Source organism: Carcharodon carcharias, chromosome 19 (genome assembly GCF_017639515.1).
Source record: "Carcharodon carcharias isolate sCarCar2 chromosome 19, sCarCar2.pri, whole genome shotgun sequence".
In the NCBI taxonomy this organism is placed as follows: domain Eukaryota; kingdom Metazoa; phylum Chordata; class Chondrichthyes; order Lamniformes; family Lamnidae; genus Carcharodon; species Carcharodon carcharias.
Genome location: NC_054485.1, coordinates 43,205,640 through 43,233,183, shown reverse-complemented (window position 1 = coordinate 43,233,183; position 27,544 = coordinate 43,205,640). Strand labels below are relative to the sequence as shown.

Here is a 27,544-nt window from a genome sequence, read left to right as displayed (position 1 = left end):
ATTGACATCCCTTGAGAAAATGTCAGGTCAAGCCTGTTGCTCTTGCAAGCATTATTATTTGTGGCTGTTTGTAAGAAAACCTAATTTTTTTTTTTTGGGAGTCTGTTACGCACAATGAGCCTGTTCAGGCTGATAGGGTTAAACGATTATCTTGAAATGGATTTTAGGAGAAATTATAAAATTTAAAGAATTTTAGTAATATATCTTATCGGGCATACAAGATGCAGAGGTTTACTGAAAATAAACTTTGCACACTTTTTTCTTCTAAAGGTGATGGAAGTTTGTCCAGAATTTCACTGACGAGTTGATTTACAGCCTCGAGTCTGAAAATAGTGTGGGCTGGACAATGGTGTAAAACATCCCTTGTTATCAGAATGGTGCACTAAGATAAACTGTCAAACACTGACGAAAGCGACTGAATGGAGCAGACCGTCTGCTAATTACGCATTCTTGTGGTCAAATCAGATGGCGACATAGAACCACTGACTCATAACCTTCTTACACCAAATATCTCATTCCATGCATGGGCTTCAGTCCAACTCAAAGTGGGAGAGAGACCTTGCCATCAGGAGCAACTGAACATTTCCTGCATTTGTCAGTGCAACGTGGGCTGTGAGACATAGGAAGCAATACTGAGCCTTATCATTGAGTCACAGAAGGAAAACAAACTCTTGGCAACATTACATAAAGCCAGTGAACTGTCAGAACAACCCGTCAGGAGAAGCAGTAACTCTTTTTCCGAATGTATGACCAAGCAATTGAATAGTCAAAGCATCAGAGAAAGAAGAGAAGTTGGTTAACATTTAGAAGCTTCTTTTTTTTTGCCCTGCACATACATAGTTTTACGCAAAGCTCAGTTGCAGTTGGAAACCATCAGAATGCTATCAAGCTACTTGTCATTTGCGAGTTGTGTTTGTATTTTCCTGGCTATGTCAGGGTACGGCTCCTACAATAAAGCCACAGACAGTTTAGATAAGCGCCACCATCGCATTCAGCATGGACCGTGCAGCTATACATTTCTCCTTCCAGAGATCGAGAACTGCCAACCTTCCCCAGATTACCACATGTCCAACTCACTCCAGAGAGATGCTCCTCCACCAGTGGAGCCCAACTGGTCCCGAAAGCGGCTGCAGCAACTCGAAGGCATCTTGGAAAACAACACACAGTGGCTGCAAAAGGTAAGAACCATTGTTGCTAACACCGTTCTTATGTCACAGGACAATTTTGTAGACATACCCTAGCCATATGCTCATACAAAACCATGTACCAATGCAGCAACATTTAAATTTAGGCACTCTGGTGTTGTGAGTCATTTGCAAAATATTTTGAGTTTCTGTGTAGGTGGACTGATTATGTAGGGATGCTAAAGAGCTATGAGTAAATGCACTAAAACAGTGCTGTAGAATTTGAAACAATCCTTTAGACATAAATATAAAGCAAAAAATACTCCATTCAGAAAATAGCATTGTGACAGTGAGGCTGCTGCAATACATTAAGTGAAAGCTTTTGTTTGAATTGCTTAAAAAACTTTATGAAAAATGTTGCATTTATGAGAAAAGCATCTGCTACATCAAATGAAACAAAGTTTGAAAGGTCAAACATGTCTCCAATATGAAGAACTCTGCTTGTTCTGAAGTATATTAAGACTGACAAGTTTAAAGCTTGTTGACATTTTAAGTTCTGAAAATTATAATGTTGGTACCATTAAGTGACTGGGAGTAATTGCCAGGTGGTAATTTAGTCAAAAGAATTAGACAATGTCGTAAGTTGTGTAGGTGATGCTGGAGGGATTGATACCGGTTACACGGAAGCTTTATGCTTATCTCATTGCTCGAAATAACTGATATTTTCTTTTTATGTGTGTTTTTTTTTTTAAATTTGATTTTGGACATGGTTTTGTGGTTGTTGCTGCAGTCATTGCACATGTTGCCTGTCAGAGCACTCAGGGTCCTTGATGTGGGATAGTGTCAAAACGAGGATGACTGACTATGGTATTACAACTGCACATTTCTCAGTTGGTTACCAAAAAATGCCATGTATCCCATTATACATTATCAGACCTTTTTGTTCCTTGGATAATTATTCTTTATTCTGTGAGTCTGTTTTCTTAAGTTGGAGGAAAATAGTATGAGGGAAGACAACGGATGGAAGGGTGTTTAAAAGTATTCAGGTCCCAGGTCAATTGAGTTTTTATATTTATATTTCGCTGATCGGCTTCCAGGAGTTGGGAGGAAGCTGTTTCTCACTCAAGTGTATGGCAGCCTGCCAGACACTGGCCACTTCGATACATTTATGGAGTAAGTCTATTCTTGTCGGATACTTGACACAACAGATCTCCATGGGACTGCTTATATGGTACATCTGGGAAATAAATGGTGTGTTGTCTCATAGAAGAGCAAGGCATTGTGATTTGTTTCATCATATTTAAGGGAATTAAGGGGAAAAGCACTTTAGATCAAGAAGAGGTGACAAGTCACCCCAGAAAGTAGCAATTATTCTGCAGTTATAAACAGAGATCACTTTAGAATGTTTTATCTAATGGGTAATGTATCGATTTAGGGATCAAAAAGCTGCCTAAAGGAAGTCGCAGAATGTCTAATTTGGATTAAAGTCAAGTTTTGTTGGAAACACTTTTCTTCCTTCTTCATCAGCCAAATCTGCTATCTCTATAAAAGGAAGAAAACATGAATCTGCCAATTACTGTTTAAGGTGTAGCACCTTGCTATATAGGATGGACAAGCATAATATATGGAGTTATAATGGGCATTCTTGAATATGCAATGTGAATCTATCGTACTTCTATGATATTACAACTTCAGTATAATACCTGCTTTCAACATTGCCTGTGACCAGAATTGTCATTTAATTTTGGGACATTTACATTTAAAGAGCCTAAAGAATAAAAGATGTAATTCTGGAAATGTGAAATAAAAATAAAAAATTGATAAAAAGCTGGTGCAAGAAGAATGCCGGAAGCACACAGCAAGGCTGCCAGCATCTGTAAAGAGAAAAGACAGGTTAATGTTTTGGGTGGAGACCTTCATCTGAACTCTGACAAACTCTGATGGAAGCTCTAACCTGAAATATTAACCTTTTTTTCTCATTACAGATGCTGGCTGACCTGCTGAACGCTTCCAGCATTTTTTGCTTTTGTGTCTAATGAGAGAGGAATGGCAGCTGGGTGCATGGAGGTTGTTGCTTATTGATTGAGACTTTGAGGAGCAAAGCGGGAGTAGTCAGGCACCGAATGATTGACAGGTCGAAGTGTGAACAATGGGATACCAAGTGATTGACAGTCCCATGTGTGAGCAAGAAAATAGCTGCAGCCTACTTGCATTTCAGCAGAACAGGCTCAAAAACAGAAGAAACACTTGGTCTAACTTGAGTAAATGATATGTTTGACGGGCAGCCTCAGATACAATGAAAATATATTAAACCTCATCTCAAAAAAGTAGCAACATATAGTGGAAATAAAGTATTTAGCGTAGTAAGCTGGTGCATATTATATGTAAAGTTAACCATACCACTTTGAACATATGAACTAGGGGCAGGAGTAGGCCACTCGGCCATTCGAACCTGCTCTGGCATTCAATAAGATCATGGTTGATCTGACTGTAACCTCCTGCCAAGCTCCGGTAACCTTTCACAAAATTGTTTATCAAGGATCTATCTACCTCTGCCTTGAAAACATTCAAAGACTCTGCTTCCGCTGCCTTGTGTGGAAAGGAGTTCCAAAGATTCACTACCCTCTGAGAGAAAAAAATCCTTCTCATCCCTTGTCTTGAATGGGAGACCCCCTTTAATTCAAACAGTGAACCATCCATCCAAAATTGGGCTATGAATTTTAGGATCAAGTTTAAATATATTTTAATATCCATGTATAATATACATGTCCCAATTTTGGATTTTTTATGATCTCTCCTGCATGTCAAAAGTATAATCCAGCATTTATTGAATTCACAAATATCTTCAGATAAAATCCTATTGAACAAAAAATTCAATGTAAATACCAAAATATTTATTCAGTTTTCATAAACTTCGTGCCTGTCACAATCCAAATTTTTCTTTATTCTTTCATGGGATGTGGGCATCACTAGCAAGGCCAGCATTCATTGACCATCCCCAATTACCCTTAAACTGAGTGGCTTGCTCAGCCATTTCAGAGGACAATTAAGAGTCAACCACATTGCTGTGGGTCTGGAGTCACGTGTAGGCCAGACCAGGTAAGGATGGCAGATTTCCTTCCCATTAGTGAACCAGATAGGTTTTTATGACAATCGATGGTAGTTTCATTGTCACCATTACTGAGACTAGCTTTCAATTCCAGATTTATTAATTAAATTTAAATTCCACCAGCTGCCATGCTGGGATTTAAGCCCATGTTCCCAGGGCATTAGCCTGGGCCTCTGAATTACTAGCCCAGTGACATTACCTCTACACCACCATGGAATAGGCCACAGTGACACTCAAGCTTGCTCCACCAAGATTGTGGCTGACATGCTACCTCAGCTTCACTTTCCTGCTCCTTAAGAGTCCAAAGATCTATTGATCTTAGTCTTGACTGTACTCAACGACTGAATATTCATAGTGTTCTGGGGTAAAGACGGTCACCTAGGAATCAGGGTTAAAAGGCCTGTCTCTGTTCACTGAGGCATTGGCCTGGATCTGCAGATGAATGTGAGGCCCTCAAACCCATACCTCTACCTCCCTCACCACCTACCCATCCCTTTGACCTTGACACACCCCTTAACACCCCTATGATCCATATACGCCCATGCTCCTTACCCCCTTACTGCCTCCCACCCCCATAACCCCTTACCCAAACTCATCCCTTAATCCACACAGTCAGTATCTACTATAAACAGAGCTCATGAGCCCTATAATAATATTTGAGATCTTTGAGAAATTCATAATCTGTCAATATAAACAAACTGTACTCAGATATCCCCTTAAAAAGTATATTCCTCTTAATAGTTCATCTGCCAAAATAACCAAGTTCACATGCTCCTTGACAGCTGTGTCAATAACCCCTGCTGAGCAGGATCCATTAGTGAGTTTGGAATTCAGACAAGCATTTGTGGTGAGATTCCATTGAACCACTGTCTCAACAAAGCCTCCTGAGCTGAATACATTAAACTGTTTTAAGGCAGCCAGAAGCTCAGCCATCTGTCAAAGCTTTGCAACAACTGAACAGATGGTTAGGCTGAACGTGAAAGATGTTCAGAGCTCAGTCAGATTTCAAAGTTTTGAAAAAGTCACATAGATAGCTGAGCTGAATTTCAAGGAAAACAAGAAGGCAAGGAGGGCATTTCACATAATCAAATCTGAATTTCATTATTGTACAATGCATCCGTTATCCAGTGGATAATATACTGTAATGCATCTTAAGAGTTTTCCACTTTTACAATGCAGTTCATTACTTTGACAGCTTCACAGATGTCAAAAGTGACAATTTGACTATCACATTATTTAATGGTCATTTACCTTTTCAAAAGGCCTATCATCACTCACTGTATTTAAAAAAACTGACTTATGCATGACATGTGACATAGGAAACACCTTTTGCACTTATGTTCCATACAGTTTCCAATTCCATGTATGGCTCCTCCAAGATTCACAACATCCCTGTGCTATTATGAAATACATCACCTTCCAAAGGCGGCCTGACTCCATGGAAATTGCAGGTGGTCTGAAATTCCCACTTCCACAATGGAGTCGACAATGTTGGGACATCAGCATGCTGGCTCATGACCCACCTCTTTATCTTCCACTGAATTGGGTGCAAGAATGCTGGATTTGGGTCCCAACTTCCATTTTTAAATCCCACTTGATGCACTTCAGCCCCGCATCAGGATGGGAAAATCCAGCTCTAAGGGTCCTAGTTCTAAACTCTTCATTCCAAGTTCTTAGTATCTATACTGTGAACCCCTCTGAATTTTAAATGTTTCAAATGTCACACTTCAGAGTCACAATGGCATTACAAAAGCAAATTAAAAAGTCATTTATTGATCTGGAGGCAAGAATTTCCAATTACTTGCTGTCTTTTAGGGTTTATAACCAACTACAATTGCCTATCTCTGCCCTCTATATAGATATTTCCAGAAGAGATACTTGACCAGTGGCTTTAATTGGGCAGGCCTTGTTAGCAACAGTCTATGACAACAATGCTGCATTCCCCAGATTACCTGAAAACAAATGCCATGAGAGATCTACTGGAGTTTGTGTGCTCATGTACATATGCATTTATATAGCGTAAGAAATATGTGTTTTTACACAGATCAGTGGTTTATGTCATTTCAATATAATAGGTTAGCATGAGTATAATATTGGCCAGGATGTTAAGGTCCCTCCCGCCCTAAGCAATATTATGGCCCCGCCAAACTGAAAGGAGATTTAAATGGCTTGCTGCACCTGCTGTTGGGCAGGGCAGGGAGACACACTCTGGAGGGGCAGTAAAAGCCTGGCCATTGTAATAAGCCACAAACATTGCTCATTGGTCCATGATAATTAGGTGATACTGTGAACCAATCAAACCTTGACAAAACCAAAGAATTCAGTGATTTTTGTTTGATTATCTTTAGCTTTCTTCATTTTTTTATATGTCTATGGGTGCACAATGATATATTATATAAAACTCCACAAAGCAGCTAGGTTCCCTTGTCCACCAAGTCTAGCTGGCATGCGCTAGAGTAACCAGCTTCCTGGCCACTCCCCCACTGTTCCCCTACCTTGGATTATTCCACAATGAGGTACCAATCTAATTGAATGGGTATAACTTTCCCAAGGGCTGACTGGCCTATGTCTGTTCCTATTTTTCAATGTACTTGTAAGTGAATAAACCATCAAGTGAGTGGTACAAATGACATATTACATGCTTCATTTCTGCACAAGTTACAAATTGTACACCATTTCTACAAATAACAATAAAGCCTTCATGAAACATTACTTCAAACTGTGGAACTCCTCTCAGATTTCCATTTCTACCACAATAAAGCTTGCCATTCTACAATTTTTGTGCTTATCTTTGTGTTATATTTTTAAAACTTACACAGTGGGAGTTGCTCATTCATCTAGATCTCTCAAAAAAACGTTGAGTAGATTTTTTTTGATAGTTAGGAAAGTCTGTTCAGCAAAATCCTCTTTACAAGTACTTCAGATACATTGCAAACCAGTAAGCTTAAGACCAGCTGAGCATTCCTTTTCTCATCTCAATCTGATGTACCAGATATAAGGTTGCCATCTCCGGCTGGATATATTCTGTGAGATGTTACATGACCTCCTACTTTCAACTACCCCTACCCTGGACTCCTGGTCTCACAGTCAGGTTGAGAGGCAGCAGAGCCCAGGGCTTCCCCACTTCCTGAGGCCCAGGCTCTCACTATATTTCAGGCTGAGCCCCAGTTCTGCTTCACACTCCATCCAGGAGCATGCAACATTTTGGTGAGAACTAACCCCACGGTACAGGGCTCCCCATCTGTACTTCTTCCATTTCAGAAGCACTGCGTCCGGCAGCAAGAGTGGCAGCCTCAATTCAGCTCTCGGGCCTGCCATCTTTGCCGGAAGGAGAACCCACATTCTGCAAATGTCCAGCAGCTATCAGCAAAAGTTTCAGCTGCCTGCCAACCTGAGCCACTCATGCACAGCATATCCATTAACATTTTGCATACCTTAAATCACCCAGATTGCTTTCAATGATCGCTAGGAAATAGATGCTGATTCCAGTAGACCCCAACAAATCCAGGAGGGTTGGCAACCCTAACCAGATAGGGGGAGAAGCGTACATAATACAGTGATGCACTGAGGAATCCAGGCGGACTTTGGATCCTTTGTGAATTTTGTTAGAAAGTAAGAAATGACCCTGACTTCTTCTGGTGCACGCTGAGCATACTACTGCTAGAATCCACTGCATCGCGTGTTCATTTAAACATTGCAACATTTATGTTAATACATTCTGAGTTTGTTTAGTTGATGCCAACTGTTAGCGAATGGAGAAGCATAGTTAATGTAAAACGAATAATCTAGAACAATGTTTGAGAAGGTGGAGACCAGTTTATCTTAGCCACTTGATTGTTTATGGCTGGAAACAGCATTGCTTCAAAGTTCATCTTTCTAGTATGTTGAGATCTAAAATCTCTGTTTGATAAGGTACTTTATTGAATATACAGTGTGTCTCAAATAAGCTCTATGGACATCAATTGCCTTGATTGGCCCTATGTAACCTTAAACTTGCTGCTCATACTACTTGATGTACTGTACTCTGCTTGTAACTGTGGAATCATTTAAAGCCTCAGTTTACAATGATGACCATAGAGTGATGAGTTCTTTTACTTGTGAACAGGACCTTTGTAACCTTAGTATGTGCCAATGGCTCTTGTGACCTATGTGCCTTTCACAGTCATGGAAGAGTATCGGAAAACACGTTCTCCCTGAAGTTCAATTGGTGTTCTGCCAGACTCTCACCATATTTCTTGCAGTTAAATGGCAGAACCCTGTAGGAAGATGGTAGAAGCTGACTCTTGAGAAGATTCCTCACTGCTTTGTATGGGGTGAAACATCTGTTCGGTCCCTACTGGGAAATGTTGACCAGGGAATAGAGTGAGGGGTAGTTCCTCCTCAGATTTATTGGTATCTGGGACTTATTTGGGAAGTAGCATTCCTATGATATGTCAACTAAATGGAGATGTACAGACTACCACAAGGGCATATGAGAACTCTAAGGAAGCAGCCTAGACTGTGCACCCACCGCTGTCACCACCCCACCCCCAAATCCCGCTGTGCCAACCACCTAGCCCAACAACTTCAAGACTTTCAAATTTTCTAAACTTTGGATGGATTGACTTTCTTGCTCTAAGGAACAGATTAGTACATTGGTGGAGTTGGGAAAGGTGGGATCTTGAGCAACTCCCAATATGGCAGACAGGAACTAGAGTTTTTGGTGGTCATGCAGGCAGATGCTAGAGATGTATCTCTGCTAATGCTTGTGTCCACCATTCAAGTACAGTGTCCACCTGATAACCTCTCAAACTGTAGCAGGATCAAGCTGGAAAACACCATCAAGTGTGTGGCTGCTACAATCAAATGGCCTGAAAAATTTTGTCACCTTTATGTTCGGGGCTATGTCACCACCCCGACTTTCTATTCTATTCCCCTCACTGTGGGGAAGGTCTTCACTTCTGCTATCCCATTCCTCTCCTGGATGGGTTAGTGCAAGATATGGATATCATTTATCATTTAAGCATGTTTGTTGGTGTGAATCTGCATCTTATGATTCTGTGGTGTAGGACTCTGCATTAATGTACTAAGTCTTCCACCTTTAATAATTACTCAATAATGCAACTTTTTTGAATACTGTATTGAAAAATGTGAGGTTTACAGAACTGGAAGATTATTGATGAACAAATGAACTGTATTATGAATCTTGGAAGCAATCAATGAAATGATTCATCGGTGAAACATTCATCAAGGAAACTCTTTATCTGTTAATTTAGATAATGCGGATTAAGAAGAAATACAACAATCACTTACTCATGCAGAGATAATGATCAGCAAATGTAACCTCAAAAAGTTAAACCTGTAATTGATTTCAAACCCTTAATTGCTACACTAACTTGGAACATTTCACCTCTGTCAACCCCAGAACTTACCACCGGAGAACTTTGTTGCCACAAGCAACAGCATTATAAATCTCTCTTAATAGTTATTTTTTTTGCTGCAAAAACCTGTCAGAACAACTGAAATCTCAGAAGGTCCAAGCCGTGATATGAAGTATTGCTTTACGTGCCCTTATAAGCTGGTCACAGGGAATATTTTGTCCCTGCATTCTTAAACTTTCTAAGTTAGCAACACTACCGTGTGTCCAATCTGATATCTGAGCATATCAACATAAAATGGTCCTAAGCAATTTAAAGGAGGCTTAGAATATCTAGGATATTCAGTCTCTTGTTCCAAAAATAATCACTTGAGGGGGAGTTCATATAAAATCAAAGCTACAAAGTGTAGCAGAGCTTTTAGAGCTGTAATTCAATCTTAAATCATGAGGAATAGAGGACAAGTTTGTGACCTAGAGAATAACTGGAAGAGAATCCATCTGGCTCATAAAAACATGCTTTTCTTTCCCTTGCTGGAAGCTCTATCTGCTTTCCTGCAGTGCTTCTATCATTTTTAGCTTTTCTTATCAAAAGCATCAATTAGATGTTGTGCATGATTGTTCTATTAATCAGAGATATTCCTCAGATTTATCAACAAGCTCTGATCAAAATGACCCATCCCACTAATTGTGCTTTATCAGTTGGTCATGGTACAGAATGGTTTTCTCTCATATTATTAAATCTTGGGGACAATATTTGTTCACGCAACGCCACTTTTAGCAGAATTATGCAAACTTACCTCAATCCTCTCGGGGCAGGAAGCACCGCGGAATCTACATGGCCTAGTTGTGTTTTTAATGACATCATTGAAGAATTCCACATGGCCCATGTAAGTAGCAGTCCACAACATTGCCTGACTCCATGGAATTCAGTTAAGTCAGCATTGCAGCATTACATGAACTGATTTCTCCCCTTTGATATCTGTACAACTTGCTTGCTATATCCTTATCACCCCATTTTTTTTATGCTGTCACCAAGCAAGCAGCCAGGCAATAGAATTATAGAATTATGCAGCATGAAGGAGGTTATTAAACCCTTCATGTCCGTGCCCACTCTTTGAAACAATTAACCAATTAATCCCACTCCCCCTCGCTTTCTTCACATCCGTGCAAAATTTTCCTTTGAAACTAGATATCCAATTCCCTGTTGAAGGTTATATTGCATGTATACCCACCACTCTTATAGGCAATGCATTTCAGATCACAACAACACACTGCATAAATAAATTTCTCTTCATCACACCTCTGGCTCTTCAGGGAGTTACCTTAATTCTGGTTACCAACCCTCCCACTCTCCAATTTATCAAAATCTCTCATAATTTTGAACATATTAAATCTGCCCATGTTCTTCACTGCTCTAAGGAGGACAATCCTAGTTGCTCCGGTCCCTCCACAGAACTGGAATCCTTCTTAGCTGCTATCTTCTAGAAAATATCCTCTGCCGTCTCTCCAATAGCCATCTATAATTAGCTACCAATATGCGCCTGAGAATAGCATATCTTTTGATCTCAGCTCTTGCCCTGCAAGGAAAGGCTCACCTATTGCTCACTTACTTTCACTCATGGTCGAGTTTGGGGTCCTGGATGGTCATTAAGACAAAAGTAGAGTAAAGGTGCTCACAATTCAGATTACCAGCAAACCATGAAAAAAGTTTAGTAAGAGTTCAATCTGATTGGCCGACAGCTCCAGCAGTCCTGGCACCACCAAGAGCTCAGTAGTGAGCGCTGCAAGAACTGCAACTAGTTCCAAGAAGAAGGCCCAATGGACCCCAGAGTGAAGTAAATCCAGGGTATTGGGCAAAGAGGGTTTGACCAGCTTAGGGAGGGTATGTGAGGAGTGGGTAGATTTTGGAGAGCAGCTGGGTAGGAAGGAAGGTAGGCGTACTATCTTAGGAGGCTGCTGCAGATATGTAAAGGGCACCCCCTGGAAATAGTACCCATCTTCCTTCCCGCTCTTTAAAAAACTTTTATAAATAATGGGCTGCCTACTGCCGCCCGCCTGCCCAAGCCAACCATACTAATGGGGTGGGGAGCATATTATCATGGTTAATTGGTTTATTAATTATTTATTGACACATGCTGCAAATTTCAGCACTTACAACCTACCATGTTATGGTGATGAGCTCAGGGGTGGGTGGGAAGGTGATGGGCTGGGCACCTGCCCTATTTTATGCGCCCCTGCTGGAAACAAGCCCAGTGGGGGCATGTAAAATCCAGCCCCCTCTGCCTCTTAAGCAAGGCTTTGCTTGACACAGAGGATTTCTGGCAATATTCAAATCCCTTTACTCGACAACAGTTACCCTGCCGACGTAAACAGCTGATGAGGTGGAAAGCCACCCAAAGGTGAAATTCTCCCAGCATTTGTCAAATGTGCTGGGTTGTTCTCCTTTGTTTTTAACAAGCCGACTACAGCAAAGTGAGTTCATATTTTTTCAATATATTGTTTTCTGAGAATCACAGATAAAAATCACACAACTCACCATCCACAACCTTTTGGCAGAAAAAAAATCCAGATTCCCCCTTCCCTCCTCTGCACTATCAGTGGCAGTCATCCATCACCATTTCCTTGCAATTTGGCCCTAACCCCTGCCATTTACCCACCTTCAAAATCCCCCTCAACCATACCAATTCCTGCTTGGTATCCATCCTCTTTTAAGAAACTTTATGTTAAAGGTTCTATTACCCCAAAGCCAGTCCCATGATTATTAATTCAGTTGTTGGCACAGAACAGGCAGCAGATTCATTATCCATTCATTATGTGCAATTTTTGTGAAGCGTTTTCTTAAGAAATGTATTCCTTTGCATTTTATTAACCAGGCTATAAAGTACTAATCATGTCATTTTACCAGGATGGTCATGTTATCTTAACATTTTGTCCTTTTTATTTATGAAAAAGAGAACTTACATTTATATATCCTCTAAGCATATCCCAACATGTTTCACAGTCGAAGAATTACTCAGATGTTTAGTCACTGCTGTTATGTTGTTTCAAACCCAAAGAATGATGATAAACAATAAAGTAACCTGTTTTAGTGGATTATTTGTGGATCAGCAGGAGAAATAGAGCCACAGGATCTTTTATGTCAACAAAAACAGGCCATGGCCAAGCACATTATCTAAAAAATGGCACTTCAGACAATGCAGCACTTCCTCAGTACTGCACTGAAGTGTATCCAAGATTATGTTCAGTGGGGTCTGAAATTGTAATGTTTTGACTGAAGAGGTCAGTGTGCAACCCTTGATTCAAACTGACTTGTTTTGTTTGACTCTAGTTTTTGCTTTGCCCATCTCTTGGAAGCATTAAGGGGAGAAGCAAGCCTCCCACTCACCCATACCCCCACCACTACCAGAGTTCACAGTACTTCAGACCTTCATTCAAATGTCCATTCATCAGGATCTCTTTGGAATGAGTTGATTTCAAGTCCTTCTGTCTGGTGGCAGTAGATTGAAGCAGAGTTTTCTTCTGTGTCAGGCTTGGGAATCCAACATCTGAGCAACTGTAATCTTGTCTTTGATTGTACACATGGACTTGAAGCAATAATACTCAGTGTTTCAAAATGGAGACTGAACTTTCTCTTTAAGCTTGAAAATAATGTTGGGATGGAATTTTACGGATCACTAGGGGAGGATGGCAGCTGGGAGGATAGGAGGGGTCTTTAATATTGGACGCCACAACAGTGACTGCCGATGCTGAGATTTTATCAGTGGAGAGGGAGATGCTGGGTGGCCCATTCAACTGTGGGCCAATTGAAGCCCTTAAGTTGCCAACTAATGTGATTCTACCAGCGGCAGGGCAGTCCCCTTGCTAAATGTCCAGCCCTCCAGGTGAAACATGGCTGTGTATGTGGGAGGCATCTCCTTTCTGGACCCCTGTTCCCATTGGAGGCCTCACCCAAGTTATTCCCATTCTCCCCTCCCTGCATTTCCCCTCACCCTGACAATCTCGGCCCCCCATCCCCCTCTCCGGAGCCTGCCAGGTTGGCCGCAACGAGACCCTAGTCTTCCCTTTGTCGAGCCCCAATAGCACCTCTTTTTCAGGGGACTGCCAGCAGTCCCACTACTCCCAGTCATTTGATTGGCCAGAAGCTCTCAGAGGTGGAACATCCTCCCCAATGGGGGTGGAAAGCCCTACTCGAGCCAATTGACACCCTGAAAACTTAAAGTTACTACAAGGTGAGCCAGCCAAGTGGAGGCGAGCTCACCGCTGATATTTATACCAGGGGACAGGGACCCCATCCCTAGCATAAAATTGAGCCTTTGGTGTCATTTCAAAATGATGATTGAATCCCTTAAATTCAGTTTCTCACATCATCAAGAAAAAAGTGAAATTGGAGAAGGCCTGAGTTACATTTACAAGACATGGAGGTTGGTGGGGGGATGGGAGGTGAGCAAGGGATACCTGCAATTGGGAATACCCCTCACTCTGTGGAGCTTTAACTCCAGAGGGTGTCTCAGATGTCATGGATTGGTTCATCTCCAGTTGAACAGGGAGCTGGTCACTGATGGTGACTGCAGCAGGTAAGCCCAAGACACAATTTGGGGTGGCAGTCAATTGGGGGAGGGGTGAATCAGAGCCTAATGGTGTTTGAGGTGATCGAGGCCTGTTGTGAGGAAGATTGTTGGGGTGGGATGATCATGGTGGCTCCTCACGCAGGTACCTGGATCCAGGAGGTAAGTGTGAAGGCACTTACCTCCTAAATCCACCAAGTTCTCACATCAATGAAGCTGTCAGGTTCCCTGATGCTCACGAAACCCAGATAACAGCAGATAAATTTCAAAAGCTGCACCATGAGGCTCACCACTTCACCATCATATTTAAAATTCCAAACTACCTCTTTGGATTGAGTTGGTCCCGTCCTCATCTTCTCACCTCAGTTAAAGCCAGAGATTGGAGGAGGCTTTGAGAAGGGGAACAGATTTTCATATACCTGCCCCAAACCCACGCACTTTTTTAAGTTGAAATTCAGCCCTATATGTGTGCAACATCTGTTTGGACAATATTTGCTCTTAAGTCCTTTATGAAGCTAGCAATTATTGGTGTTTCATGATTTTTTTTAAAGTACTTAAAACTGTATGTCAATACATTGATCTAGACTGGTGTGTTTTACAATTCAGTCAGGGTGTCTGAGTTGCTTGGCAACATCCACTTTTACATGCATGTTGTGGTCCAGAGCTGTTGACTGCCACCCCAGTTCATGGTGTGGACTTACCTGCTGCTGTGACCTTCAGTGACCAGCCCCCTGTTCAACTGGAGATTGAACTAATCCATAACGTCTGAGACATGCACTGGAGTTAAAGCTCCACAGAGTGAGGGGATTCCCAATTGCAGGTATCCCCTGCCCACCTCCCAAACCCACAACCTCCATGTCTTGTAAGTGTAATTCAGGACTTCTCCAATTTCACTTTTTATTCTTGGTAGATGCTCCAACTTTATTTCCAATGCATGGCTGATCAGGAATCTCTCCTGCTCTCATCACCAGCCAATGGTGTGTATTGGAAGGATTTGCCAATTGATACTTAACCTTTTTGGCCACACCTTCCTTGGCCATCAAGTCCAGAGGTGGGACTTGAACCTAGAACTTCTGTCTCAGGAGCAAGGGTGCTACCCGCTGCTCAACAAGACCACCGCTTATACAGACACCTACACACAAATGTTTATATATATGTGCACCCACAATTGCACCTCTACCAAAAAGTATAAGTCAAAATGTGATGGAATACACTTCATTTCCCTGAATGCAACAACTCTGAATAAACTAAACATCCTCTAGGACAAAGCAATCTGTTTGATCAGCACCTCATTCGCTAACCTAAACCTTCCTTCCCTCCACCATTGCCATGTTGTGGCTGCACTATCGACCATCTACAAAATACAGTGCAACAACTCACCAGTGATTCTTCTGCAGCCCCTTCCCAAATCCATGCCTTCTGTCATCCAGAAGCACAATAGCAGCATGTGCCAGGGAATTACATCATCTTTGAGTTCCCATCCAAGTCACACACCATCCCAAATTAAGCTAATCGCTGTTCCTTCATTGTCACTGGGTCAAAACCCTACCTAACAGCAATGTGGGAGCTCCTTCACCACATTAACTGAATATTCAAGAAGAAGGCTCATCACCACCTTCTGAATGGCAACTAGGGATGGACAATATACGCCGCCCTTCCAATGATGACTACATGATGATAATTAATGCATTAAAAAAGTGATACTCTTCACACACAGGTACCAAGATTTGGATGCTCATAAAGTGAGACATGCTTACATATACATTAGTGCATACAAAAATATTGTTTTTTTGAAATATTGATGACTTCACTCATAAAAAACAAAGACAACTCACCCATAATGTTAATGGGAGATATGATTCAATTTAATACACAACAGAATATACAGATACTTCAAATGGCACAGAAGACAACTACTGAAAAAACTTGAAGTAAGAATGAAAAATCTGAGGTCAAGCACCAGCATTCAGACAGCTGTGGTGCTTCAGTAGATGATACACAGATGTCACTGAAACTATACGCAGGCCATAGTGAAACAATATAGATTCAGCAACGTGGAGGTAGTGGTCCCCCAAAAGTTTACTGCTATTTTCCTCGTCCTTTGGTCACAGCCCTTTTGTCAAAGCATATCTGAAATAGCTGCAGGATAAGAGGTGAGTTATACACTTGGAAAATACAGCTATTCTGCTGATTGTTTTCATCTGTATTCTATTTAGTCCATATTTTGAACTTGGGGAGGTGGGGTTTAAGTAAATATTGCTCAGATTTTGTACAAAGTAGTTTCTGACAGGCCAGGAAGGTCATGCGTGTAATGTGATGCCATATATCATCGACTTGAATGTTACATTCTCATGTCATTAACCTTACAGATAAATTGGCACATGACTAGCATGTAACCATGCCAATGTATTAGCTGGTTAACAGTTTGAAGAAATGAAAATGAATCATCGTTTAAAACCATAGGATATACTTTAACAAATAGCTGGATGTTACAGGATGTAATTCAATGTAAGGCTTTGTTTTTGTTGTACATGACTATGCATTGTTCAAAGCTCAATGGCCGCGTTGGGTTGTGAGAAGGTAGAATGAAGGAGCAGCTTCTCAGGTTCAGTCTCTGCCACTCTGCTTTTCTCTCTCTTTCTCTCGCACTTTTTTATGATATAATTTTACGATAAACTCAACTATTCTGTAGCAGCACTTTATAAAATAGTTTCAAATTTATGCTGTGCCATGACTTCTGATTTGACATATTGCTCATGACTTCTTAATACTAGTCCAAAACTAGGGATCATAAATATAAGATGATCACTAATAAATCCAGTACAAAATTCAGGATAAACTCCTTTTCCCAGAGAGTGGTTAGAATATGAAATTTAGCATCTCACAGAATCATTGAGATAAACAGCATAGATGCATTTAGGGGGAAACTAGATAAGAACATGAGGATAAAAGTAATAGGTATGTTGATAGGGTTAGATGAAGTAGGAGGCTTTTGTGAATTCATAGACCAGTTGGGTCAAAAAGCCTATTTATCTGCTGTAAATTCTATGTAATATGCACAGCACATGAGGGCCAGACAATACCTCATTGTACAGCAGGGCTAATATTTATACCAAAAGAGCCAAGAGCACATCGATATGGGCTCTTAGAACACCCTGTGTGGAAAAAAAAGTGTATATTCGTATCTCCCCAAAACACCTCAAAATGAGTGACTTTGAAGTGCAATAACTGTAGTTATGAGCCAACACAGCATCCATTCTGCACACAAATGATAAAGAAACAAGTAGCCTGTTTCTGTTGATGTTGGTTGAGGGAGAAATTTTGGCCAAAGTATTCAGAATACACTCTCCTCTAGTTCCTTGAGATCCTTTATGCTCACCTGAACTATAAAAGGTTGGCCTTGGTCTGATGTTTCATCTGAAGGTTGGTACCTCTAACAAGGTTGCATTTCTTCAGTCCTGCAATCATATATCAGCCTAGATAATTTGCTGAAATTCCAGAGTGAAGCTTGGACCAACAGCTTCCCGACTTAGAAGCAAGAATGTTAAAAACACAACCAAGCATTTTGAAAATCATGGAGCAGTAAATGAGTAAGTAGCCAACACATGAGTCAGCAAAGGCTATTGTAAATAAAGAGTTCACATTTGGAATACGTGTCCTAAATGATTGAATGCAGGAGAGAAGTAAATTGGTTTGTGCTGTTAATTTCCCTTTTTGCTATACTCGAAAGTATGGATAGCTATTGGTACTTGGACTGAGCAATATTAGGTCCCATTAGTTTTTTTCTTGGCTGGGTGACATTTTATGACCACATGACACCACTTCAACAACAAATGCTAACTATTTTCTTTTGGATGTCGTTGCCTTTGAGTTTGAAGTGGAGAGATAATTGGCATCAACTTTTGAGATCGCAGTAACTACAAGAGAGGTATGGATCCCCATGCTGTCAAGATACAGTATCTGCAGCAAATCACCAAGGTTCCTTCAATAGCACCTTCTAAACCTGTGACCTCTGCCACCTAGAAGGACAAGAGCAACCGGCACATGAGAACACCACCACCTGGAAGTTCCCCTCCAAGCCACTCACAATCTTGACTCGGAAATATATCTCTGATGCTTCACTGTCATTGGGTCACAATCCTGGAGCTCCCTAACAGCACTCTGGGTGTACCTACACCACATGGACTGCAGCGCAGCTCACCAATACCTTCTGAAGGGCAATTGGGAATGGACAATAAATGCTGGCCTTGCCAGGGATACGTACATTTCATGAAATAATATGAAAAAAAGAGGGGGCCTAAAGCACATGAAATAAGACAAAAAATGCTTGAACTGGACAAAGGTACCGACAGAGAAAGATCAAAAGAGATCAAGGGCTAGACAGATCAAGGTGCAGATTGGCAAATTAAGATAGAAAGGAAAGGCAGAGCTAATCTAACTTTTCTTAATATATCCAGAGTGGGCTTCTGGCTTTATCAAGGCCCTTTTCTCCTTTTAATCATACAGTTTCAGAGGCATGTTGAACACGAAGGTTCAGACAAAACCAAGAAAAGTGGGTACTTCATAGAATACAGAGCACTGACCAGTAATTCCCTGCCAGCAGTTCAAATACACTTTTCTGCACATTATCTGGGGTAATAATTATCTTAGGACTCTTTCAATGGTGTTCACTTTGTATTTGCGGTTTAACATCTTACACATGGAACTATCCAGTCCAGCAATTTTCGCCCGGGCGCACTTCATAATCATAGCCTTGCCTGGCTGATGTGGTTCAGCCTCATACTGTCTTGTGCTTTCTATCCCAGCTGAAGATAGAGGGAATTACTCTAGTGAGGAAAAATACATCATTTCTAAAATCAGCCAAGGCAACATAGCATAGCACAGCTTTTGGCCGGAGGCACTTTGCTTTCACTGGATTTCCCAATGTTGACTGCTGGCAGAAAACCTCTCCTCCTCTGCCTTTACACCATCTGTCAATGATGCCATTGGTCACAATTGACTGATCATGATACAAAGTACAGCTGTTGCACGAGATTCCTTATCCTAGCAACTTAACTTTTAAAACACTTTGGGATTCCAAAATTGCACTTTTGAACATTTGTTACAATCCCTGCACCCACCTTCTACCTTTCATTAATCCTTCCAGTAACTAACTGATGGCAGCTCCCAACTTAATGCCAGAGCTATGGTATAAATAAGGAATGCTTTATTGCATTGGCAAATGAAGATTGCTGGAATAAATATTTTTCTGCATTTTATCAGATCACATCTGTTTATCAAAGAAGTAAAGAATGACTTCAAGAGATGGTTGTCCTGTCGTGTCTGGAGTGGGAAATACAAAGAGCCACCATTTTATTTTCTGGCTGATGTAAGCTCGGCGTGGAGCCCATTTATACAGGCCAACAATGTGCTTTTACATTGCAGGCCCACAAAGGCGAGGCCAATGAGGCATCTGGGACACAGAAAGGAAAAAGTAGAGAAAAAAAATTAAGAAATTAAAAATTTAAGAAACCTCAAGCAACAATTTACGACCTGCCAGAATGAGACTTACTACAATGTTGGCAACCACACAAACTGACCTGCACACAGCAAGATGCCAAAAAGAACATTAGCCCAGAATTTGCTGTGAAAATTACAGAGGTTCATGTGCATGCTATTATTCATGTGTAAATCATGCAGCAATTTGTGGAAAGGATGAGATAAGCTGTGAATTCTTACAAATTGCTGGATGAGTTCTGTCATTTAGCCTGCCCAAAATGAGAACTCACTGTTAAATCTCCCTTTTTCAAGAAATTGCTGCATTTGCACTGTAAATACGAAATAAATTTACGTCAAAGCGTTAGTGCTGGTACTTAATCATGCAAGAATCCTTCTAATGACAAGCTTTAAGTTATGCAGCATCAATGAACCTTTCCAGCTCAAAAAGGAAAAAGTTAAACAGTGCCAATGTAGGCCAGCAATATAACAACCACTTTGTTGACCTATAAATGGCTCCATGCTAAGCTTGCATATAGCTAGAAAAGGCAATTGGCGGCTCTTTATACTTCTCACTCCAGGCTCTGGTGACAAAGGAGGAGCTGTGGACAACCATCCCTAGAAGTAATTCTTTCCTTCTTTGTTATTGATATGTGATTTGATAAAATATACAAAACTATTCATTCCAGCAATCTTCAGCTGCCAATGCAATAGAGCATTACCTCATTTATACAATAGTGCTGACATTAAGTTGGGAGTTGCCACCAGGGAGCTGGTTTATTGAAAGGTAACAGGTGGGTTTGGGGATAGCAGCAAAAGTACAGCTGCACAATTTTGAAATATTGAAATGTTTTAAGAGTTAAGTTACTAGGGTAAAGAACCTCATGCAGAGAATTTTCTTCCCGTCGGGCAGGCTTGGTAGTGGGCGCAGGCGGGTGCACAGCCGCAATCGGCTGCGTGCCGCCATTTTATGTGGGAAGGCCAATTAAGGCCCACCCAGCATGATGCACAAGCAGAAGCGCTCAGTGCTACCTGTGTGGGCAGGGAGAGGAGGGAGAGTCGGGGCCTGCACAAGAGAGTGCAGAAATCTCCCTGAGGCACGGAGCTGCCTCAGTGAGATTACTTTGATTATGAAAACTTGAAGGAAAGAGTAAAAAAAATTGTTCAGACATGTGACAGTGTCACATGTGCTGGGACGTCAATAAATTTTAATAAAAATTTTTATTAAACTTATAAACCCTTTATGAAATCTCATCCGCCCGTGGATGAGGTTCCATGAAAAATGCAAAGGCCGCCTGGGCTCTTCCCCTTAAGGTTGGACAGGCAGCCCTGACAATGACTTTAATGAGGTGATTAATGGCCTTAATAGGCCTTTGACAGTTTGGCGGGCGCACAGCCGAACTGAAGATCAGAATGAAGCGTGGTGACATCAGAACGTACGCCTGACATCACCACGTGTCATTTTACGTGTCGGTGAGTGGGACCCACCCCCCCCACACACCAACCAGAAGATTGTGCCCCATGTGTAACTTTGTATTGTGGGCCTAGATTTTCGCTCATGGGTTGGGTGTGCAGAGATGGGAGAGTTCCTGGCTCCGCGAACTTGTCATTTAAAAATGGCTGCCCAGATGGCGGATTTTCAGTCCTGGGTTGGGGTTGTGATGGGGTGGGCTGGATTAGAAGTTAGGTTGGGTGATTCAAGAAGAACTGAGGAGGATGCTGGGTGCAGAGATGTGCTGGGCAGAAAGCCTGCCTTAAGCCTCCAGTACTGTGTCCAGAGTTTTAAAATAAAGATTAAGATATGAAACATCCCTCCATCCCTCACCTCCTTACACTCCCACACACTCACCGTACCTCTTAATTTCCACTTCATGCCCCCACATATCCCCATAACCTCTCATACTCTCCAAGCCAACCAATTTCCCCCACCCACCCCATAACCTCATATCTCAATGCCAATCCATGCCACTCACCCACACTCATAATCCCACATATCCTCCATGCCAACTTATGTTCTCTCCCCATGGCCTTTTATAGTCCTTGTGCCTCAATCCACCCCCATGGCCCTTTATAGCCCCTATGCTAACAGTGCCAACTCATGCCAACCCATGAATCCCCACCCACCACCCTTTTCCCTTACACCTAACATGCCAACTCCCTAATATCCACCACAGGCAGAGCTCAGGACCCATGCAGACATGAGATAAAATAATGTTCTAAGTGTTAATTGCAGACTTCACTATATTGAATAAAACACTTTCATTCATAAAAAAACATTTACTACATTTACATTCTTTAAATTAAATAAAGTCTTATAACAAACATTTAATTCAAGTACACAATCCACTATTACAACAGGCATCAGGATTCTTAGTCCCACATCAAACAGTCTGTAACCATTTGTAGCTGTCAATCAAATTGTGAAATGGCAGGCACCTATAATTGCAATTGTTGCACAATCATTAATGCAGCACTAATCCAGTAATGGAAACCCTCAGGCATATGTCAGCAGACAGAGCAAAATAGCAAGCATTTTTTTCAAGACTCCAGACATTTTTTGTCAAAGAGTTAAAGGCCAGGAGTTTTAAATACCTTGACATCTTGACAGCTCCCTTTGATAGGTCCCTTTCCCAGGTGCTTCTGACAGTTTTGACAGTTGATTTTGACAGGTTTGTTGACAGTTCCAAAGAGCTTGATGGCAATGAGTTTATGCACTTTTTAACGCACATTTATACCTAATTTTAAGATTTCATAGGGCACCTGACCTACCCCAAAGTTATCCTGGCACCAGATCCAAAGGGGTATCCTGGCTATCCAAACACATCCACAATGTTAGACTAGCTCCTCCCTGGTCTAATCTATAAACTTCAGGCTTCACACTCCTGGGGCATAAAATTACGCTTACCTTGTGGGTGTGTGCCTGAGTGTGAAAGAATGCACACTGACGTCTGCCGATCGTGCTAACGTCAATGCACACTCTTGCGATAGTTTGGTCAGTGGGTGCATGCTGGTACCAGCAGCATGCCCACTGACAATTAATAAGCCTATTAAGGCCATAAAATTAACAATTGTGCTGAATTTTTCACTGCCCATTCAACCTAACAGTTGACGGGCAGGTGAAAAGACCAAGCGGCCTTTGCAATTTTTAGGAAACCTCATCCACGAGCAGGATGAGGTTTCCTAAAGCAAATAAAAATAAAATAAAAATTTAACACTTGAATTAAAAACATGTCCCTGCTCATGTGACAGAGTCAGATGAGGGGACATGTTTTATGACATTTTTATTTTGTTCATTAGTTTTTTTAAACAGCGCCTCATCTCCCTGAGGTAGCTTCATGCCTCAGGGAGATTGAAGCACTCTTTTGCATGCAGCTCTCCCTGCTCCCCCCGCCCGCACAGGCAGTGCTGAGCGCTGCCCCTTGCATTTCACACTGGGCGGGCCTTAATTGGCCTGCCCGCGTAAAATGGCGGTGCGGAAGCGATCGCAGGCGGCAGTCAGCTTCCTGATCGCCCCCACTGAGCACCCCCGCCAAGGGCAAAATCCTGCTCCCTGGTTTACCAAAATCCCACTTCAGTGGGTGCAGCTGATAATTCAAATGGCTGTCTGGCTCTGTAAGTCATCCATGTGCAAAACACACCCAATCCCTCCCCTGTGAAAATTGGAAGCCCATGTTTGGGGGCGGGACTTAGGATTTTTGGGCATTTCCACTATGTTCACCACATTGGAGAGCCTCTCCATCATGGCCAAAATCTGGGCCATGATCTGCTAATTGTGATCAAAATTCATTAATTCGCTATAAGGTACTTGGGGACAACTTATAGATGTGAAAGGCACTACATGAATGCAAGTTACTTGTTTCTCTTTTTTAAAATTTATATGCTCTTGTATCTGGAATTGGCAGGTTTCTGTCTGGTTGGGAGAGCAGTTACAAGCATTTCTGAGTAAAAATATAATTTGAGACAGTAGCCTTAGCTTGTCAGGAATTAAATGGCAATATTTAAAGATAGTCCATTTTGTCGATGAGAACATGGGTTTGCAAAAAAAAACTTCCAAAATGAAATATCTCCTGGATAACTACAGTACTCTTATTTTAAATCTACCATAAATGTTCTGCTCATATTCTCATAACATAGCTTTCTCACATTTTAAAAATGCATTTGCATAATTGGATTTGCTAGGTTCTACTGTATGCCTCTGTTTCCCATAACATTCTAATTTGCCCATCACTCTGCATTCCCACATTATAGCTTTTCATCCAGATGTGTGCAATCTGTAAAATAGCCATCAAATGCTTCTGTAGTTTGACTAAAAGACTGACTGTAACTTCATGTCACAGATAACGAATATGTTGTGGAGCTAGTGAAATGATATTTGTTTTGCCAAGTGAGGCAAACATGATAACTTAGGGGAAATGAAGTGTGTCATAGATCTCTGTTTATAGATATTACATGTGCAAAGGCTCCAAATTGACACTGCATCTCGTTTGCAATTTATCTGTATGACAGTGTCACATTATTTAGGAACCATTCAGAAAGATTAGTGCAAGGGGTCTTTTACTATGAGCTTTCTAGCAAAAGAGGTGTCACAAAATGGGCTATGATGAGGGGAAATTGAAGAAGGTTACAGTGAGGGATAGATGATTAAAGATCAAAGGATTATCATAAAAAGAACATTATAAAGAGGGTATTTTCATGATTTATCAGTCAATAAGGAAGAATTACAAAATATTTTCTGTGCCGGGGTTAACTGAAAATGTTACACTGAAGGTTAATTTGTAGGGCTGAACAAATAGGTCAAAATCCAGAATATTAGTATGTATATGAACTTTACAGATTTTGGTGAGGTTTAGTGTAAGTAATCTTTGTGCATTATAACAAACTTCATTGGTTTGGTGTTTAATTTTTGACAGCTTTCTCGCCATCAAGGTGCAGGAATGCAGCTCTTCTCATATCCTGCACTCCATCTGAGTATCAAGCACTCCCATGTTAGCTATGCCTTGGTTGGAAGCATGGTAAAGCTGCCTCTGGTTTCCCTCAACAGCACTGAATGACCACAAAAAAGTACCTGTTCTCAGGCACTAATCATTTTAATTCCCCTTATTGCCATTTGTGTTGGCGTCAGTAGCCTCTCTGAGCAAGATTGACAATTTAATAAACAAATTTGCAAACAGTTTTGTTCCATGAGCTATTGCTTTTTTTGGAGCTGGGTTGGGATTACCTCACACTTATTCCACATACAATTCTTATTGCCAGCAGGGAGGGAAAACTTCACCACATTGGACTGAGCTAGAATGGATCACAGAAGTGACTTATAGTATACCCAATGTCCCAGTATTTTCATTTACATTATGTAACATCAAACACTTAGAAAGGAGCAACTCCTAAAATGGGCATTATTGTCCCTGGACTGAACTTTGAATTCTGCTTCCAGGAATTTGATACTAAACATGATGCTTTGTCATAGAGTCAGCCTTAGCCAAGTAGCTCCCACTATGATATGTGCTTTCTTTGTTCCATTGTGTTTCAATTTGATTTGAAACTTGCATATTTCTAAAAAAACTCCAAACTCTGAAATGAAAATGATTTAATATTCTTTGCAGAAGTCAAAGAAAGTGAATGATACTTTCACCAGGCAGCAGAGGCATGAATTATTTGAATGACAAATGAAATCAGTAATAGGTGTGAATTATCACTTGGCAGGTTGTTCATTGTGCAGAGCTATAGGAGAAATTCAAAGGTCGTGCTTGGATTCCAGGAGTAGATGAAATCTTTCTCTGCTGAAATGGTGAGCGACAGCAGATAATGCAGTTCTTTTTAATATATTGACATGTTATGGGATTCTCTGCTTTCGAGGCATGGTGTGACACAGTGAGCATAAGTTGACAGCCATTGTTAACATTGGAACCAACTCAATAATCAATTGAGATTAACGACCACCCAACTGCAAAACATGTATTTTTTTAAATCCCACAATGTGCATTGTCTACATTTTACATATTCTCTCAAAAAGCAAAGGCAGAGGAGAGATCTGATAGAGCTCTTTAAGATTATGAAAGCGTTTGATGGTATCGAGGTAGAGAATGTGTTTTGACTTATGGGGAAGATGAAAAGTGATGGTCATAAATATGAGAGATACTAATAAATCCAATAAAGAAATAACAGAGCATGGTTAGAATGTAGAATGTGCCACAGGGAGCAGTTGAGGTAAATTGCAATCATGCATTTAAGAGAAGCTAGGTAAACACATGAGGGAGAAAGGAGTAGAAGATTATATTGATAGGGTTAGATGAAGTAGGATGGAAGGAGGCTCATGTTGAGCATAAATGCTAGCACGGACCAGCCAGAACAAATTGTTTGTTTCTGTGCTGTAAATTTCATTTAAAATAAATTTTCATAAATTTAATTAGTTTAAATATGCTTATATACTGGGAGTACATTAATTTTGAGCTTCTCAATGTTGCCATCAGTGGCTATTTCACACCCTCTATTGAATTTAACAAAGTTTACATCCTCCTTGGATCTCAATACAGTGAAAGATATGTATCCGCGGTGGACACTGCAATGTTTGCTGGAGGTTGGCAGCAGTTGTATTTTAATTATAACAGGATATTAATATTTTCTGTGAATCCTTCTCATACCACTACCCTCTTCATTCTCCTCCTGCCACTAAGAGCTGATATCAAACATGGTGCATGTGCCCTGTTTCAGTTGTCAGCCCTGCTATTAGGAATCAGTGAAACTTGCTAACGGAGAGAGAGTATGCCAACTGGAACTGCTTTTGGAACTCCTGCAACTTGCTGGGATGGGATCCCAAAGCTGTGATGCTCAAAGAACTAAATCACAAATCATTTGCAACATACATCATTGAATCGAAAACTAATACGCAGGTCAGAATTCCAAATATAGCTTTATTAGCTTTCTTTTCAGAATAATTAACAGGAAGTAAATATAGGCAAAAGTTTTTGAAAGACTTGCTAGTATTCTTGACAAAGAAGGACTTAAGAAGTATAGAGTTATATAATCCTAATACGTTTTCAACTCATTCTGTGAGAAAATGAAATTGTGACATATGCAATTCAATACAGTCCATGATTGCAAATTGTGATTGAAGTCCACATTTTTTATGCTAAAATGGCTCAATTCATCTAATAACTGTGGCTGATCTTTGCCCACAAAAACCATAACAAGCCAACTGATTTCTTGCTTGGAACAAAATCTGACAAGTTGCTATTTTATGATTAAAATGCACAGTAAGATGTTTTTTTGGCATCATCCATTGGTCTTGGTGATGTGTAAGGGGGACTCGAGCTGTACTGCCCTGACAACTGGAATATATTTTTAGACCACAAAGACCATGAGCTGCCAGCTCAGCACATTTGCTGCTTTAGAAATTAAGAATCCTGCAGGATATAATCTAGATTTTGCATTCTATTTCATTTTAGAACTGTAATATATTAATGCTTAGCATCTCATTTCCATACAGACTAGTTATATTGAAAAAGATAGCCTCAGTATCAGAAGAAAATAGAGGAGAATTTTAACCTCCAAAAAAAATAAAATGGGTTGGTTTGGGTCAGATGGGAAATAAAAATTAAAAGTTCTCAAATGCTAACCTAACCCAATTCAAGCCTGCCCACTCCTAATTAAAATGGAAGCTGGATGGAGGGCAGATGACCAACCTGTCCCCTGGAGGTGGATCCCTTATTTAAATACTTTTATCGGGTTGCATGGCTCAGGTGTTTTTGTTCTCTGTTCTTGCTTTAACTCTGGCTGGCTGGTTTTCCTGGGCCTCAGGAGCCCAGCAGCTAAAGGGAGATGAACACTGATGCATGGAAAGCATAAGCATTTTCTGGCACTGTTTGTGAGCCAGGATTGCCTTCCCCTGACCCACCAAGGAAACACCTGTTAATCTCCC

General features: G+C 41.0%; 1 protein-coding gene across 2 annotated transcripts in view; it reads left to right on the top strand.

Moving 5' to 3' along the window:
* angpt2b (angiopoietin 2b) overlaps window positions 1-27,544 on the top strand; it is a 263,137-nt gene that overhangs the window by 21,628 nt on the left and 213,965 nt on the right. For both annotated transcript variants that reach the window (XM_041212758.1, XM_041212757.1), the window contains exon 2: window positions 271-1,178. In XM_041212758.1, the coding sequence (XP_041068692.1) occupies window positions 879-1,178 (300 nt within the window). In that variant the 5' untranslated portion in view covers window positions 271-878. The remainder of the gene's footprint in view (window positions 1-270; window positions 1,179-27,544) is intronic.